The following is a 13,508-nucleotide window of genomic DNA, read 5'->3' on the forward strand; positions in this document are numbered from 1 at the left end:
TCAATATTTGTCGTCAGATGAGTAATTTTCTAATGAAAATAAATAAATCAACAAAACACAAACTAAAACAACCCAGCTTCTGTGGTGGGAACTAGTAACATGTTTGCACATCCAGAACAGCTGGTGTAAATATTTAAAGCTAGCAAATGATATCAGAGCATTAAATCAGAAGGAAGCATATTAAGAAAAGCCGTCTCACCCCTGCTGCAGACAGATGTCGGCTATGTATCAACAAGCAGATGTTTTCTTGCTGAGAGCAGAAGGAAATAGATTGCTACTCAACACTCCATCTTGTTTGTGTTTTCGCAGTGGGACAGTGATTTAGTCAAAGTGCAGTTCTGTGCACACTTTGATGGAGTTATGACTACAACTATAGGCCTAAATCAGCGGTGGGCACTCCTGGTCCTGGAGGGCCGGCGTCCTGCAACTCTTAGATGTCTCCCTGGTTCAACACGCCTGAATCCAGCAGCTGAATCACCTCTTAAATGCAGTCGGGTTCTCCAGGGTCCTGCTAATGACCTCATTGTTTGACTCAGGTGTGTTGAAGTAGAGATATATCTAAAAGTTGCAGGACACCGGCCCTCGAGGAACCAGGAGTGCCCACCCCTGGCCTAAAGGCTTAGTGGCGCCCTCAAGAGGCCGGAGGGCCCCGAGGTAATCATGCTCAGTTCATACAGAGTACACAGAGTTATATTCTTTAATCAAGACATAAACTAATCTAAATTAGTTCAGCGGTAATTTGGCTTCAAGCTTTAACCTTGAGCATATATATTCATACTGGACTATGATATTACCATATGTTATTCTGTGGGCAATTTTATATTTTATTCTTTACATAATTAAATACATTTGAATGAGTTGAAAACTAATAGACCTGGTTTCTATATCATTCCCTCTTTGGTGCTATTCTCATTTTTACTGCTGTATCTTTTAGTAGTTTATTAGTTTTCATCGTTCTTTCATCTTTTACTTAATAGTAAGTTTAGTGTTATACTAGCTTAGTGAAATATTCATAAGGTTGAATTAGTTGTTTATAAACTTACATATTGGAGATAAGTTGTTTGTGTTTGTTCTATGTGTGGTGTCTTGCTTTCCAAAACATGCCAGTGATGAGCTTCTGCCTTTCTCTACTGTTACTTTAATAGCTAAGCCTTATCAATTATATATTTATACATAATACCTGAGACTGAACTGTTTGGCTATTATTTTCCTTTTGATCAGGTGGTGCTCCAACTTGGTCATTTTTTTATCTAAATTAGAAGTTTTGTTAGTAATTTTCATAATTTATAATGCCATAATTGTTTGCATTAATTGGCAAACCAGAGCCTGTTTGATTTACAATGTGTTTATTGCGCAACACATTGCAAAGAATAAGCCTTATTGTTTAATGACTTTAACATAGTCACCTTTTGATGCACCTGGTTTAATATTTTCTTTGTGTTTGAGCTTGGTTTGTTTGCAAATAGTCTGCACTGAAACTGCGGTTAGTGGCGTTGATGTTTCTAACAAGAAGAAGGGACCCAAATCAAATTCTACTAACAACCCCATACAACTTTGCACTAGCTGTATATGCAAACATATAAAACACACTGACATGAAATATAATCTATTTGCCAAAGCTGCGAGTCTGAGGTCATTCTGGAATAGTGCGACCAAACCCAGATGATTTCAGGGAGAGGCGACCTTCGAACCAAATGCAGAGTGAGCTGGAGGGCTGACATCTGATGTGCACCATATTGACAGGCTGCTAATCACAGTTAGTGTTTGTTCCGCTGACAGCATCCATAAAGTTTGTTTTGATGCCAAACAAGCAGCAAACCAAGAGCACTTCAAGGAAATTACACCGGGAGGACATATTGTGTGTGTGATGTGAGTGAGGGGGAGGTGTGAAAACAAGATATGGCAAAACCCATCTGCCAAACACCTTTTTCCACCGGCCGACTGGCAGGCTTTAAGCTGAGGCGAACATGACTCAATCTTTATCTTGAATGCCAGCAGCTAAATTACTATACAGCTCAAAGAGAATGTGTGTGTGTGTGTGTGCGTTGCTCCACACGTGTGTGTATTAGTGCATCTGCATGCGTGTGTGTGTGTGTGGTCCTGCGCAGTAAAGTGTACAGATGGATGACTCATCCACCAATCATGTGACTCATCAATCACTGCAGTTACCATTTCCCCCTTCGCCCACCCCACCTCCTGCTGAATTTTTCCATACTTTATTTTTTTTTTTTCTCTTCTTGTCATTCCCTTTCATTCTGCTTTCTTGGTCTTGATTATTTGCAAATATATCAAAACCCCTCTAAAAGGTTCTGCTTTGTCTCCATCCTGCAGCAGTTGTGACATATATGAGTTGTGCTGTCACTAAGCTGTGGCTGACTGTCATTGTCTTTTTTTTTCTTTTTCTTTTTTTTGTCCCGCTTGGGTTTTTTTTTTTTTTTTTTTTTTTTTGCTGCTGAATGTATACAATACAGCACTCTCCAAAAAGCCATTAAAAAACTGAACTTTAATAAAATAATTGCTTTTATTTTTTTATCATATAGCAAAACTAGTAATCATCATGCTGTTATTTACACATTGCACGGGCATATTTATTTCACACTGTACATCTTACAATGCTAAAGGTGACATCAACAACAACACTCTCCTTTTACAAGACAGATGGCTCCACTGTGCATATACAGTGGCCCTCTTTCCTTTGATTTTTTATTTTTTTTTATTATTTTTTTTTTAGGTTCACAGTTTACTCAGAGAAAACAATCATTTTTGTGTTCTCCATACTGTTTTATTTTTTTCCTCTTTTTTTTGTTCTTTTTTTTGTTAATTTTTTAAGATGCAAGTAGAAAGACGTGCATTTAACAGCTTACGCACAATCCCTGACTCCCTGGACTGAAGCTTTTCAATGAATATCTCCTGAAAAATCAACAAAATGCTTGTAGCCTCTTGGTGGAAACATCTGTAATAAAAGGCTGCAAAACACATAGTGTGATTTCAAGTATCTCTTTTTCTTTTTCTTTTTTTTTTCAAAAAATAAGGAAATCCAGAGATGGTGAAAGAACAAAAATGTACACAAGAAGTAAAAGGGCTTCAGATGATTAAAAAAAAAATAAAAATTAAGGCATAGATAAATATCAGATGTGTGCTGACCCAAATAAAATTGGATCCCAAAATAGTTAAAAACCCCTGGTCCACCATGTTGGAAGTGTTTACTGTTTAAGTTTGTGCTTTAGGAGTCCACAGGGTTTCTATATCAGGATCAAAAGTCATATGCAATGTGATATTTCCCTTATAGAACCACAGCACTGGTAAGGCAAATAATCTGAATATCAAATTTGAACTGAAAAGTGTTAAAAGCTGTTTAGAGCTAATCCAATCTGGCATAAGAAAGAAACCTAAACACTTCAAATACAACAGAAAAAAACCCAAAACTGTTTCAGTTTAATTTTTTTTGTATCGCCAAGAAGTCGCAGAGCTGCTTTTCCTTTTTAATGTGACATAAATATACAACAAAAGATACAAAGTGAGGTTGTAAACATATTTTTTTTTAAGGTGTGCATGTCAATGTGTCATAGGTGCATATGTATGCATGCCTCTGTGTGGTTGCGCGTGTGGGCGTGTGCGTGTTTGCTTGCTCTGTAATTCTCTGAAATATACAAGAGAGCATCAGAGATTGACCTGAATGGAGGCAGACATACACTGCGGTATGTTCCGGTTTAAAATGTAAACCCATCAAGAGGCTGAGCATGGTTACAGGGAGTTCAAAGAGGAACTTCTTCATTCTCTCCCTGACTGAAAACATAATAAAATTACAGTGAAGAACAAAAGAAATCTAACTTTTATTCATTTCCCAACTTTTTAAAATGACCACAGGCTCAAAACGTATCTCCTCTGAGTCCTTTCATTTCACCTCAGTTATAACTTTCCTCTCAGCTAATTTTCTTCAGATCTAGCCCTCCTTTAGTCCCTCTGAGCTGACAGTGTCCAAAAGAGTCCCTCAATACATTTTGCGCTTCATGTAGATCCTCTCAATAAAGTTCTCCAGCTCTTCCTCACTATCCAGCTGAGGCACCAGTCCGTCTTCCTCATAATCATCTCCAGGAGTGACCTGTGGGTAGTAGTACTGTGGTCGTCTGCCCCTCCTGGGCGCGATCACCGGTTTAGGAGGGGGCAGAGGCTGGTAGGTCCGTGGGTGAGGAAGGATATAGTTAGAGATATAAGGTGTGAGAGGCAGACGCGGGGGCGGCTGCTGCCTCCAGCCCTGTCCGGCCCGGTTCTTACCCCCACCCCTGTGCCTGCGCCTCGGGGGCTGGAGATCAAGTTCCTGGGGGCCGAAGGGCTGATCTCGGGAGGGGGAGGACTTGCCATAGTACTGTGCTTTAGGATATGGGAAGTAAACTGGGTAGTAGGCTCGATATGGCTTTTGGTAGTAGGGATAGGAGGGGAAGGCTAAAAACTGTTTCTGGGGTTTATACCAGTAGTCAAGCTGCTTCTGAGGCTTATACCAATAGTCCTGCTTGTATGACTTGACTTTGTCCTTGTGCCATTTCTTGTTGGACTTATTGTGCTTGTAAGGAGCTTTCTTGGGATTTTTTGAGGCTGTGTAGTGGTAAATGGGTGGAGTGGCAAGAGGAGGAGGCACCAGAGGCCTGAAGCGAGGAATGATTGGATTGCTGTTGATCGGCTGCTGCTGCAATTCTTTCCTTTTCTTCTTTTTCTCCTCCACATCACTTATGATCTCGATTACGTCGTCGGCGGGCAGGTGGAGCTTGCTGCTGATCTCAATCAGCCTATCGATCATCTGCTGGTCCAGGTCGTCCTCGTCTGGGAGGACCTCCTCTGACCTCTTGTCCTCGGCAGTGTTGCTGCTCTTCTGTCGCGGCTTCATGAAGGACTGCTGCTTCCTGCCCATGTACTGCAGCAGCATGTCGGAGGCGATGTCCGCCAGCCTTTGCTCTTCCTCCCTGGCTCTCTCTGCCTCCTCCTGCTGCCGGAGAACCTCCTGCTTCTCTGCGCGCGCCCTCGCCTCCTCTTGCATGTGGGAGAGGCTCTCCTCCTCCTCCTCGACCTCCTCCTCCAGCTCCTCGCCGGCGTCGTCGAAGTCGTCCATGAAGTTCCCCCCCTTGACGGGTCTGTTGCGCGACATGTTGTCCTGCCAGTGCTGCTTCTTCCCGGCTCGAGCGAGCTGAGTGTTGTACGCCTTGTAGCCCTTCAGGGGAGGCAGGATCTCATTGTCTTGCAGACCCAAGTCAATGTTCTGGAAGTAGCCTCGGATTTTGCGCTCCAACGAGGGATCTTCTGCCTCTGATCTGGATGCAGATTTGACTTTTTCTATGAGTTGTTCTAAATTATTTCCCTCCTCTTGCTCCCCTTCTTTGTTGTTCATTTCCTCCTCAGTTGCATTTTGATCCTCCCCTGATCTTGTAGTTTTAGCCTCCTCTTCCTCCTTTTCCCGGATTTCATCCCCCTGAACAGCTGCCAAATGGCCTAAAATTACCTTTTCAATTGCCTTATCAGCCTCTAGCTTCTCATTGTCCTCTTCCTTCCCCCTCACCCCCTCTGTCTGCTCTGCACCTCTTATCTCACCACCCTGCATGTCTTCAGCGGAGGGCGGCTTTTGACTCTGATCCTCCTCTTCCCAGTCTCTGTTTCTGCTGGCGAGGATTTCGCCATCCCCTGGGTGGTCCAGGGACTCCAAAAGAACAGCAAGCACCTGCTCAGGGTCTCTCACTTTATCTAATTGGCTATCTTGACCTGGACCACGAACCCGGTCTGGCGATACGTCATCTGTGCCAGGGAAAATCTGGGACTGGGGAGGTGAGAGGAGGGGGCCCAAAGTGTCCTCTTTGTGGTCTGTCCGTGTGCGCCCCTGCACCCCTCCCTCCCCTTGCTCGCCCCATGCCGGGGCGGAGCTGGCTAGCTGTGGAGTGACAATGAGCAGGACCAATAGGATGAGACGAGCTGTGGAAGAGTCGTTATGACAGGTCATGACCATGCAGGACTGGCAGGAGGGAGGTGAAGCACCTGAAGAAGAGGGAAGAGGAGGCAGAGAAAGAAGGAGAGGAAACACACGAGTAGGTCTCTGTTAGATGCAGGGATTTCAGCGGATAGAAAAGATAGAAAGGTCATCTGATCAATAGGATTCACTTTGATATTTTCAATTCTAATGTGTTAAGTACCATTTAATGTCTTTGGAGACTTTGCTACCTGATATTTTACGTTTATATCATACAAAAGATATTTTTATATCTCTTTTTATTATTATTATTATTATTATTATTATTATTATTATTATTATTATTATTATTATTATTATTATGAAGACATTTCAGGGAGGAAAGCGGTTTAATCATCCATAGAACCAGAGCATTTTACACGGATAAAATGTAGTTTCTATAGCTGCATTTTCCAGATTGCAGTTAAAAGGAGACTCGATGGAAAACATGAAGATGAAGCTTCATCGGCCTTTTGTTGGTTTGATTCACTGCGTAAATCATCACATGAGGAGAGTGGCCTTTTTTTTTTTATTATTATTTTTTATTTTTGTTTTGTTTTGTTTTCTGTGCTTGCCAAATCGCCGCCTGAACCAGATTATTATTTTCACACGGTGCAGATTAAGAGACTTGGAATAACTCTTGCTCAATCGCATAATGCAGTACGAGATTTATCTCACACTGGTAATTATTTGCACGTAAATAAACGAGATTACTTGTTTTAAATAAAACCAAATTTCTTAAAAATGCCTCACCTTTTTCTCCAAGCTAGCTCAACCCAGATCCGGACACCTCCCATCCTAAGCATCCCTTTCTTTTAAATTAAAGTGCAAAAACAAAACTCTGTTTTAGTCGTGACTTTGGTTAATTTCCGTGCGTCAGGGCGATTTGGCACGACACTGGCTTTAAAGATGGCAAGCCCTGGCAAGTCATGCGTAAAAGCTTGGAGCGACGCTTGACGGTGTTTAGTCCTGCGGTCTCTGAGTGGTCGACACAATTTGTAAAGGAGCGGGATGTAAAAAATTTAAGATTCCGTTTTCCCGCGAGCGAGGAAAGAAAAAAAAGGAGCGGCCAGGGAGGATACGTGGCTTTTGTCCTTTGTATGAGGCGAGCATCTTCCTCCAGTGGCGGCAGCCGCGGCGGCGGAATGCAGACCAGCGCAAACATTTGGGGGCAACATTGCCCGCATTTAAATTTGTTTCCGTTTTAATTCAACGAAAAGAAACGAAACGAAACAATCAACGTTGAATAAAGTAACTGCTCTTACATATTTGGTTAAAATTGATTCGTTTGGAAATTAAGAACTCTTTAAAGTTAGATTTTTTTTAAATGCCTATTTATAGTGAAATGCATACATTGTTATTTAGTTCACGTGTAGCCTACTATTCGCAAAATTTCAACGCAAAAAAGGTCTGAAGAGCTGCTGCGGAGAAATATTTAATGAAAACAATTACACTCACACAATAGAGGGTTAAATGCTTAATTGTCTCCTCGAAACAAAAATATGCATACATTTTTCTATCTTGTTTCCACTGTGGAAACAATGATTAGTTTTAGAACCCAAAATGTTTAAAATAGACAAAAGTCGCTTTCCTAAAAAACGGACTATTTTTTCAAAATTTTAAAGCTACCTTTATTTCAATAATAATGATAAAGTCAATTGATATAATTAAAATAACTTTAACATAGTCCAAGATTAAGATTCCACTTAGACAATGGCAGTTTTCACCACATACACACATACACACACACACACACACACAAATGTTGCAGCAAAAAAAAAGCTACAAAATTTGTGAAAAATTTTGAACGATTTCACAAGCACGAAACGTACCTCGTTTCTCATTTTACAAATCTACATTTTAAAAAAAAACTTTTTTCTTTCTTTCTTCTTTTTCTTCTTTTTTTTTTACTTTTCAGAAAAGAAGAAAAAACCCAGTTCTGATCTTTTCGGTCAGATTGCCTAGCCTTGCCTTAGATAAAAGATGACACTTCGCTTCACTTACCTGGAGTCCCACTGGGGGGTGGGGAAGCGGTGAAACTCACAAAGCACTGGAAAAGCCAAGATTATTATCATAAATAGTGGATCACCTGAGAGAATGTCACTTTTCCCTTCTTCTCTATTCAGCCTGTGACCAACATCAAGACAAAAAATAAAAAATCTCAGTCAAGGATTCTTTGTTTAGCTTTGAAGGTGTGTTTATATCGCAGCGGTACTGGCGCTGGTGTACAATTGGATGAATGTTTTCAGCACCACGGTCAGCGCAACTTTATCGTATATACCCCTCGCTGGACCACGTGACGCCCCCCCCCCCCCTCTCAATGGCCCCCACCCCCAGCTGCAGGCGCTGCTGACGTCACTCCCATTGATAAGAATGTTGGTGGGGAGATAGCAGTGTGAGTCTAGGCTGGCCCGAGCTGATGAATGAACGGAAATGGCATGAATGAAATAGTACTTTCCTGAATGAAAAGGAGAAATTGTAGTGATGATGCTGCTGCGGGGCTGTTTTTTTCCTCCTCGCACGCTTTGAGATTAGCGTGCTGCATCCTCCTTCCTTTGCCCCGGCTTGATTAAGTTCCAGGAGACGGGGAAGGATAAAAACACACTGGCGCAACATGTGTGTTTTTGTAATTTAGGGTCATTTGGTGGCGAGATCCGCCAACAACTTGCAGTCTGAAGCTTCCGACACTAAAGTGGTCTGGACTCATTTCTCTTGCAGCCTGGTTGTTAGTCTTTGATGGCCATCTCTGGCTGCATCACCGTCCTGACTGTGAAAGCACTTAATTTTTTAGGTTTACAGTAGGATTATGCTTGAATATGTGATATTCAGAATGGTATTAGTTCCTCCACTTTTCAGGCAGGATTAGTTTTGTGGGTGCTGTTGCTCATTTGCGTTTTATTTAGCTGCAATCGTAATTTTTAGAGAGGTACCTCTCTGTACAAATGTATCAGTCAGGACATGGGTAATAAAAAATCCATTATTGCAGTTAGCCTTAAAAATCACCCACAACCCTGATACATTTATAAGTTGAGGTTTAGAATTGAAGTTTATATTTTGACACATGAACAGAGCAGATCCCAAAAAGATTAAAAATGCAAATAGCTTCAAGTCAACTGTGGCTTGATGGCTGTAATACCACGAAGGGTCTTTGCTTTGTCAATAGTTATTCACAAGTTTCTCAATAACGATTAAATAATTATATAACTGAAATAACTTTAACATAGTCCAAGATTAAGATTCCACATAGACAATGGCAATTTTCAGCAAACAATGAAAAAAAAAAGAAAAATTGCTGAAATTTTTTTCCAGCAAATTATAAGTTTGCTAAAACTTATAATTTGTTATAAGTTTGCTGAAACGTATGATATGTTATAAGTTTCAGCTTTTAACAACTATCTCTACTTTCTCAATAAGCCTAGAAAGTTATTGAGAAACTGATTCACAGGTTTCTCAATAACTTGTGGATAATTATTGACATCCAATTTCGCACTGGAATGAGAATAAAAACTGACATTATCCACTTGGACCCAGGACATCATTTTTAATAAATGCCTGTTCTGCCAACTACAACGTTGTGCAGCCCACATTAAGAATCAGCTGTACATACTGTTTCTGATTTCTAATTTAGCAAATTATTATTGAAAAAGTATTTTATTAAATTATTGTTCTATTTTTCCTGTTGTTTTGCATTTTGAACTGGGTGTTTAAACCCATACCAAAAATTGGTCTTTGTTAGTTTTAAAGCTTGTTTAGCCTCATTGCCAATTACTCATTATAATCCTTGCTATGTAGGTTTTATTTGGTTCTGTGCCAGCAGCATGCAGAATGATTCTATTATCCTAATAGGATTGATTTGGTGTGTAATATGAGTCAGTGTGATGGTTAAATCTGCTTTAATTTTCGACTTTCTAGCAGAAAACTGACTGGTAAGTTACATCCAACTTTCTTTTGAACAAAAGGAAAGTTCAAAAAATGTTTTATTTTGTTTGAGATTAATCTGTCTGTCCAGAAGGGACAATTGGACTTTACTTCAGGTTATCCAAATTTACCATCGATAATGACTAGACACAACTAGAGCCACAAATTCAATTGAAAAGGATTCCAACACCCAAAAAGCTTGCAGTAATTTATTTATTTATTACTAATAAAAAGAAATTTGTTACTTAACTAAAATCGTAATGGACCTAGTTGTTAAAAGTTAGCATTATCTTGTTTTCATATACTTAATTAACCAAACTTTCACTTTGGGAGGGAAGTGTACACTTTGAAGAACCGAAATGCACCGAAATGCATGATTTATGTTTTCTCACTGATGAAAATGTGAAAAGTGATGCATTTGTACTCAGTATATTTTACTCTGACACGCCAAAGTGAAATCCACTCTAATCAACTGCCTTCATCTGCTTAATCGAATCCACCTGAGTGAAAGTTGTTCTCAGTAATCCAACCGTTCTGTGAAGACTTCACAGGTCTGTTAAAGAATACTTGTGAAACAGCATCGCAAAGGAACAAAGAAGAAAGGTCAAGGATATTTTACAAGAACTTAATTCATAATACATCCTACATTCGTTTATGACTTAAAATGTCACTGTGATTTATGCATCTTCTAAGTGTGACATTTTGGACTTCTACACTATGCCGTTAGCTAAAAGCTTCTCTAAAAGTGTAGTTTTGTGCACTTTGGCTGTAACTCGATCATTGTCAGTACCAAGGCATTGGAGAAAAAAAAAAAAAAAAAACTGCAGCATTTGCTGTGGAGAAGCAGTTCACAGCTGGCATAAGAACACTGAAAGGGTTTAAATCTCTCACATTCTGCCTGAAACATCAAAGCAAGAATCAGAAGGTTTCCTGGAGTAAACAATTACTGGTCACACAGGGAGACTTTTATTACCCACACATGGTTTTTACCTGTGTTTTTAAGGCCCCGTTTCTGCTCCATTTATCACTAAATAAAAAGCGCATTCCACTTCCCCCATCAGCTAGTCGTTCCCAAAAGTCTGTCATAATGGCACATTTTTGTGCATTACGGCTCAAGGCCACAAAAAGTACACTTATTTCTGTCATTTGGCTTTCCCCGCAGATAAAAGTAAGACGCTGGGCTGTCATTACTGGCATCTTTGTGCATAATGTAGAAACAAGCTTAGTCACAACATTAAAGCCAAACTCATTTCCATACATTTCATTTGTCAATGTCAAACCTCTGCTTCGGCCTTGTGTGCAACGAGATTCAGCTGTCAGCCCTCAAAGAGTTAACTCCTCTCTGCATCTGGGCTTTTCGCTTCTGGCTGAGAGCCTCCGTGTTTATGGATGGGCTTTGATTCCGCTGTGTGTTCAGGTAATCATAAACAGGGATTCTGAGTTATCACTGGTGTTCCATGGTTAAATTTATATTTGACAAATATGTCAATCATATGAGGCCTGGTTCCTTAAGCAACTTCTGTGTGTACCGATTAGAGTCTTAACACGTTTTACCTTGTTAGGGAAATGAGGGCCAATCAGGAAGTGGAGAAGCATTTGGGATTATAAAACAAAGTGTACATTTATTTAGTGCACACTAACTCTTTTTGTATAATTAGGCTTCATTAAACTAAAAAGAATTTTAAGTAAAATACTGTAGAATGCTAATCACAACGTCAATATCAAAACTATGGGACATGAAATGGCACGTTTTCCCTGTATTGCTTAAAACGTTGGCGAAGGTCTCATTCATGGAAACTAATGCATTTAAAAGAAAAAAGAAAATATCTGACATCTGATAATTCATGCAACAAGCTGCACAGTGGTGCTCTGTGGATTTCTGCGTCACTCTGCAGTGGTTTGGTGACTGTCCAGGGTGTGCCCCTCCTCTTGCCTAATGCTCACAGAGATAGGTACCAATTTTCCTGTTCCTCCTTCCCAAAACCGTGCACTGATAAGTCGATGAATGGACTGTGTTGTGTATCACAAGAAACCAATCATAAGATACCACATGGCCGGTTAATAATGGTGAACAATTAAGAACTTTTCACTGTGCACTAAATTAATGGCCTAAGTGAAGCTACCAGCCACCCCCAACGTTTCCCAATTAAACAAATTGATATTAAATGTTTGTGCTGGTTTGTGCAGCAACAATTCAGTTTGTGCCACTGTCATTCTTATCATTTACAAAATCAAACGCCAGGAATCTGGTTTATTTACAGTAAGCGTATGAAAACGTACAATGATGAAAGGCTTAGGCTTGTGGTTCTTGGCGACGTCTGGAGGAAGAGTAAGGTGATTAGAAAAGGTGTAACGTGCTTTGAATGCATTTGAAGTGAGGAAGAATAATGACATCTTATGGTCCAGTTGTGGAGGGTAGATGTTGAGAGGAAGGAAGGATCCAGAAGGTCATCTGGGATAGATTGTTGTTGTTGATGAAGACTGCTGAGGAATAAAAGGATTCCTGGAGAAGAACTAGGTATAGCAATAGATTGGATCCAGGATGGCGTGGAAGCCACAGCAGGAGGTAAACCTACAAAGAACACAAGGAATAAGCCACTAGCGAGAACGGTAACACACCAAGCATGCCTGATCTTCAGGTGCCATCCAACAGCTTCTTAAAAGCCTCTGCGAACTAAAGGATAATTGCAGACAGGTGTAGAGATTGCAGCAGGTTGACCACAACCTCCAGAAAAGATCTTCCATTAAGGAATGACCTCCCACACACAAGCACAACCCAATGTCAGGATCCTGGCAAACCCCTCTATAGATGTCTCAGCGATTGCTTAAAGAGTTTGTGGAGAGTTAAAAATGTCATTTTGGTATTTCTGATTCAACGCTACTAAAATATCATGTCAGGTGGTTTTATATTTCACAGGTGTGACAGAAAGGTTCTGAGAAGACCCATTTAAATGTTAAAAAGCAATCAGGATTAACATCTCTGGTCTTTGTGATGCACTTATACATTCTAGTGTTAGAATACATTTGCAGAATTAGGTAGGAAATGGGCTTTTTTTTTACTTTTTTTTTTTTTACTTGAAGACTCAACCAGGGTTTTTATTTTGGCTCAGAAGAAGAGGGTCACTTATTTTCTGCATTACAATATGGGGTCTGAGTCCATGGATGAAAGAAACACATCAAAAGGAGAAGCAATTTGTAATAATGCCTTGAGGCAGCGCATAACCTCCGTTTGATTAGATTCTGCACAAGTGATTGTTTGCTGCAGAATGCAGTGTTACTCAGTGTGTTCGCAGCGGCAGACATGTTTGCGTGAGTGTATGTTCATCTCAGTTGAAATGCTTGATGGCGGCAGCAGCCTCACAGAGGTAAGTATGAAGCTGGAGGGCAGATGCTGATATAACGGTCTGGTATTATCAACTGCCACTCAGCATTAGTTGGCCCTTTACCCTCACTCCATGTCCGCACCCCCGCACTGACTCACGCTCCCCCGCCTGCTCGGCCACTCACACAGTTTAACACTGATGCACCATGGCTGCATTTAATGGAATACATGCACTGGAGAACACACAGATGCCTCACAGTAATGGTTCCGTCTCTCCCT

General features: G+C 40.6%; 1 protein-coding gene across 3 annotated transcripts; it reads right to left on the minus strand.

Moving 5' to 3' along the window:
* Window positions 1-2,507: 2,507 nt before the first annotated feature.
* si:dkey-175g6.2 (trichohyalin) lies at window positions 2,508-8,244 on the minus strand. 3 transcript variants are annotated; one of them, XM_044139765.1, is made up of 2 exons: window positions 7,994-8,244; window positions 2,508-6,018 (listed from the first exon to the last, which is right to left on the minus strand). In XM_044139765.1, the coding sequence occupies exon 2, from the start codon at window positions 5,987-5,989 to the stop codon at window positions 3,992-3,994; it is 1,998 nt and encodes a 665-aa protein (XP_043995700.1). In that variant the 5' UTR covers window positions 5,990-6,018; window positions 7,994-8,244; the 3' UTR covers window positions 2,508-3,991. The 3 variants fall into 3 exon arrangements, with proteins under 3 accessions (XP_043995700.1, XP_043995703.1, XP_043995701.1); XM_044139768.1 differs by having other exon boundaries at window positions 8,079-8,243; XM_044139766.1 differs by lacking the exon at window positions 7,994-8,244 and adding an exon at window positions 6,743-7,966.
* Between the last annotated feature and the right edge of the window lie 5,264 nt (window positions 8,245-13,508).

Source organism: Gambusia affinis, linkage group LG15 (genome assembly GCF_019740435.1).
Source record: "Gambusia affinis linkage group LG15, SWU_Gaff_1.0, whole genome shotgun sequence".
In the NCBI taxonomy this organism is placed as follows: domain Eukaryota; kingdom Metazoa; phylum Chordata; class Actinopteri; order Cyprinodontiformes; family Poeciliidae; genus Gambusia; species Gambusia affinis.

Bases quoted from the DNA above. Each gene is read 5' to 3' on its own strand.
- si:dkey-175g6.2 (XM_044139765.1), bottom strand. From the start codon at position 5,989: ATGGTCATGACCTGTCATAACGACTCTTCCACAGCTCGTCTCATCCTA.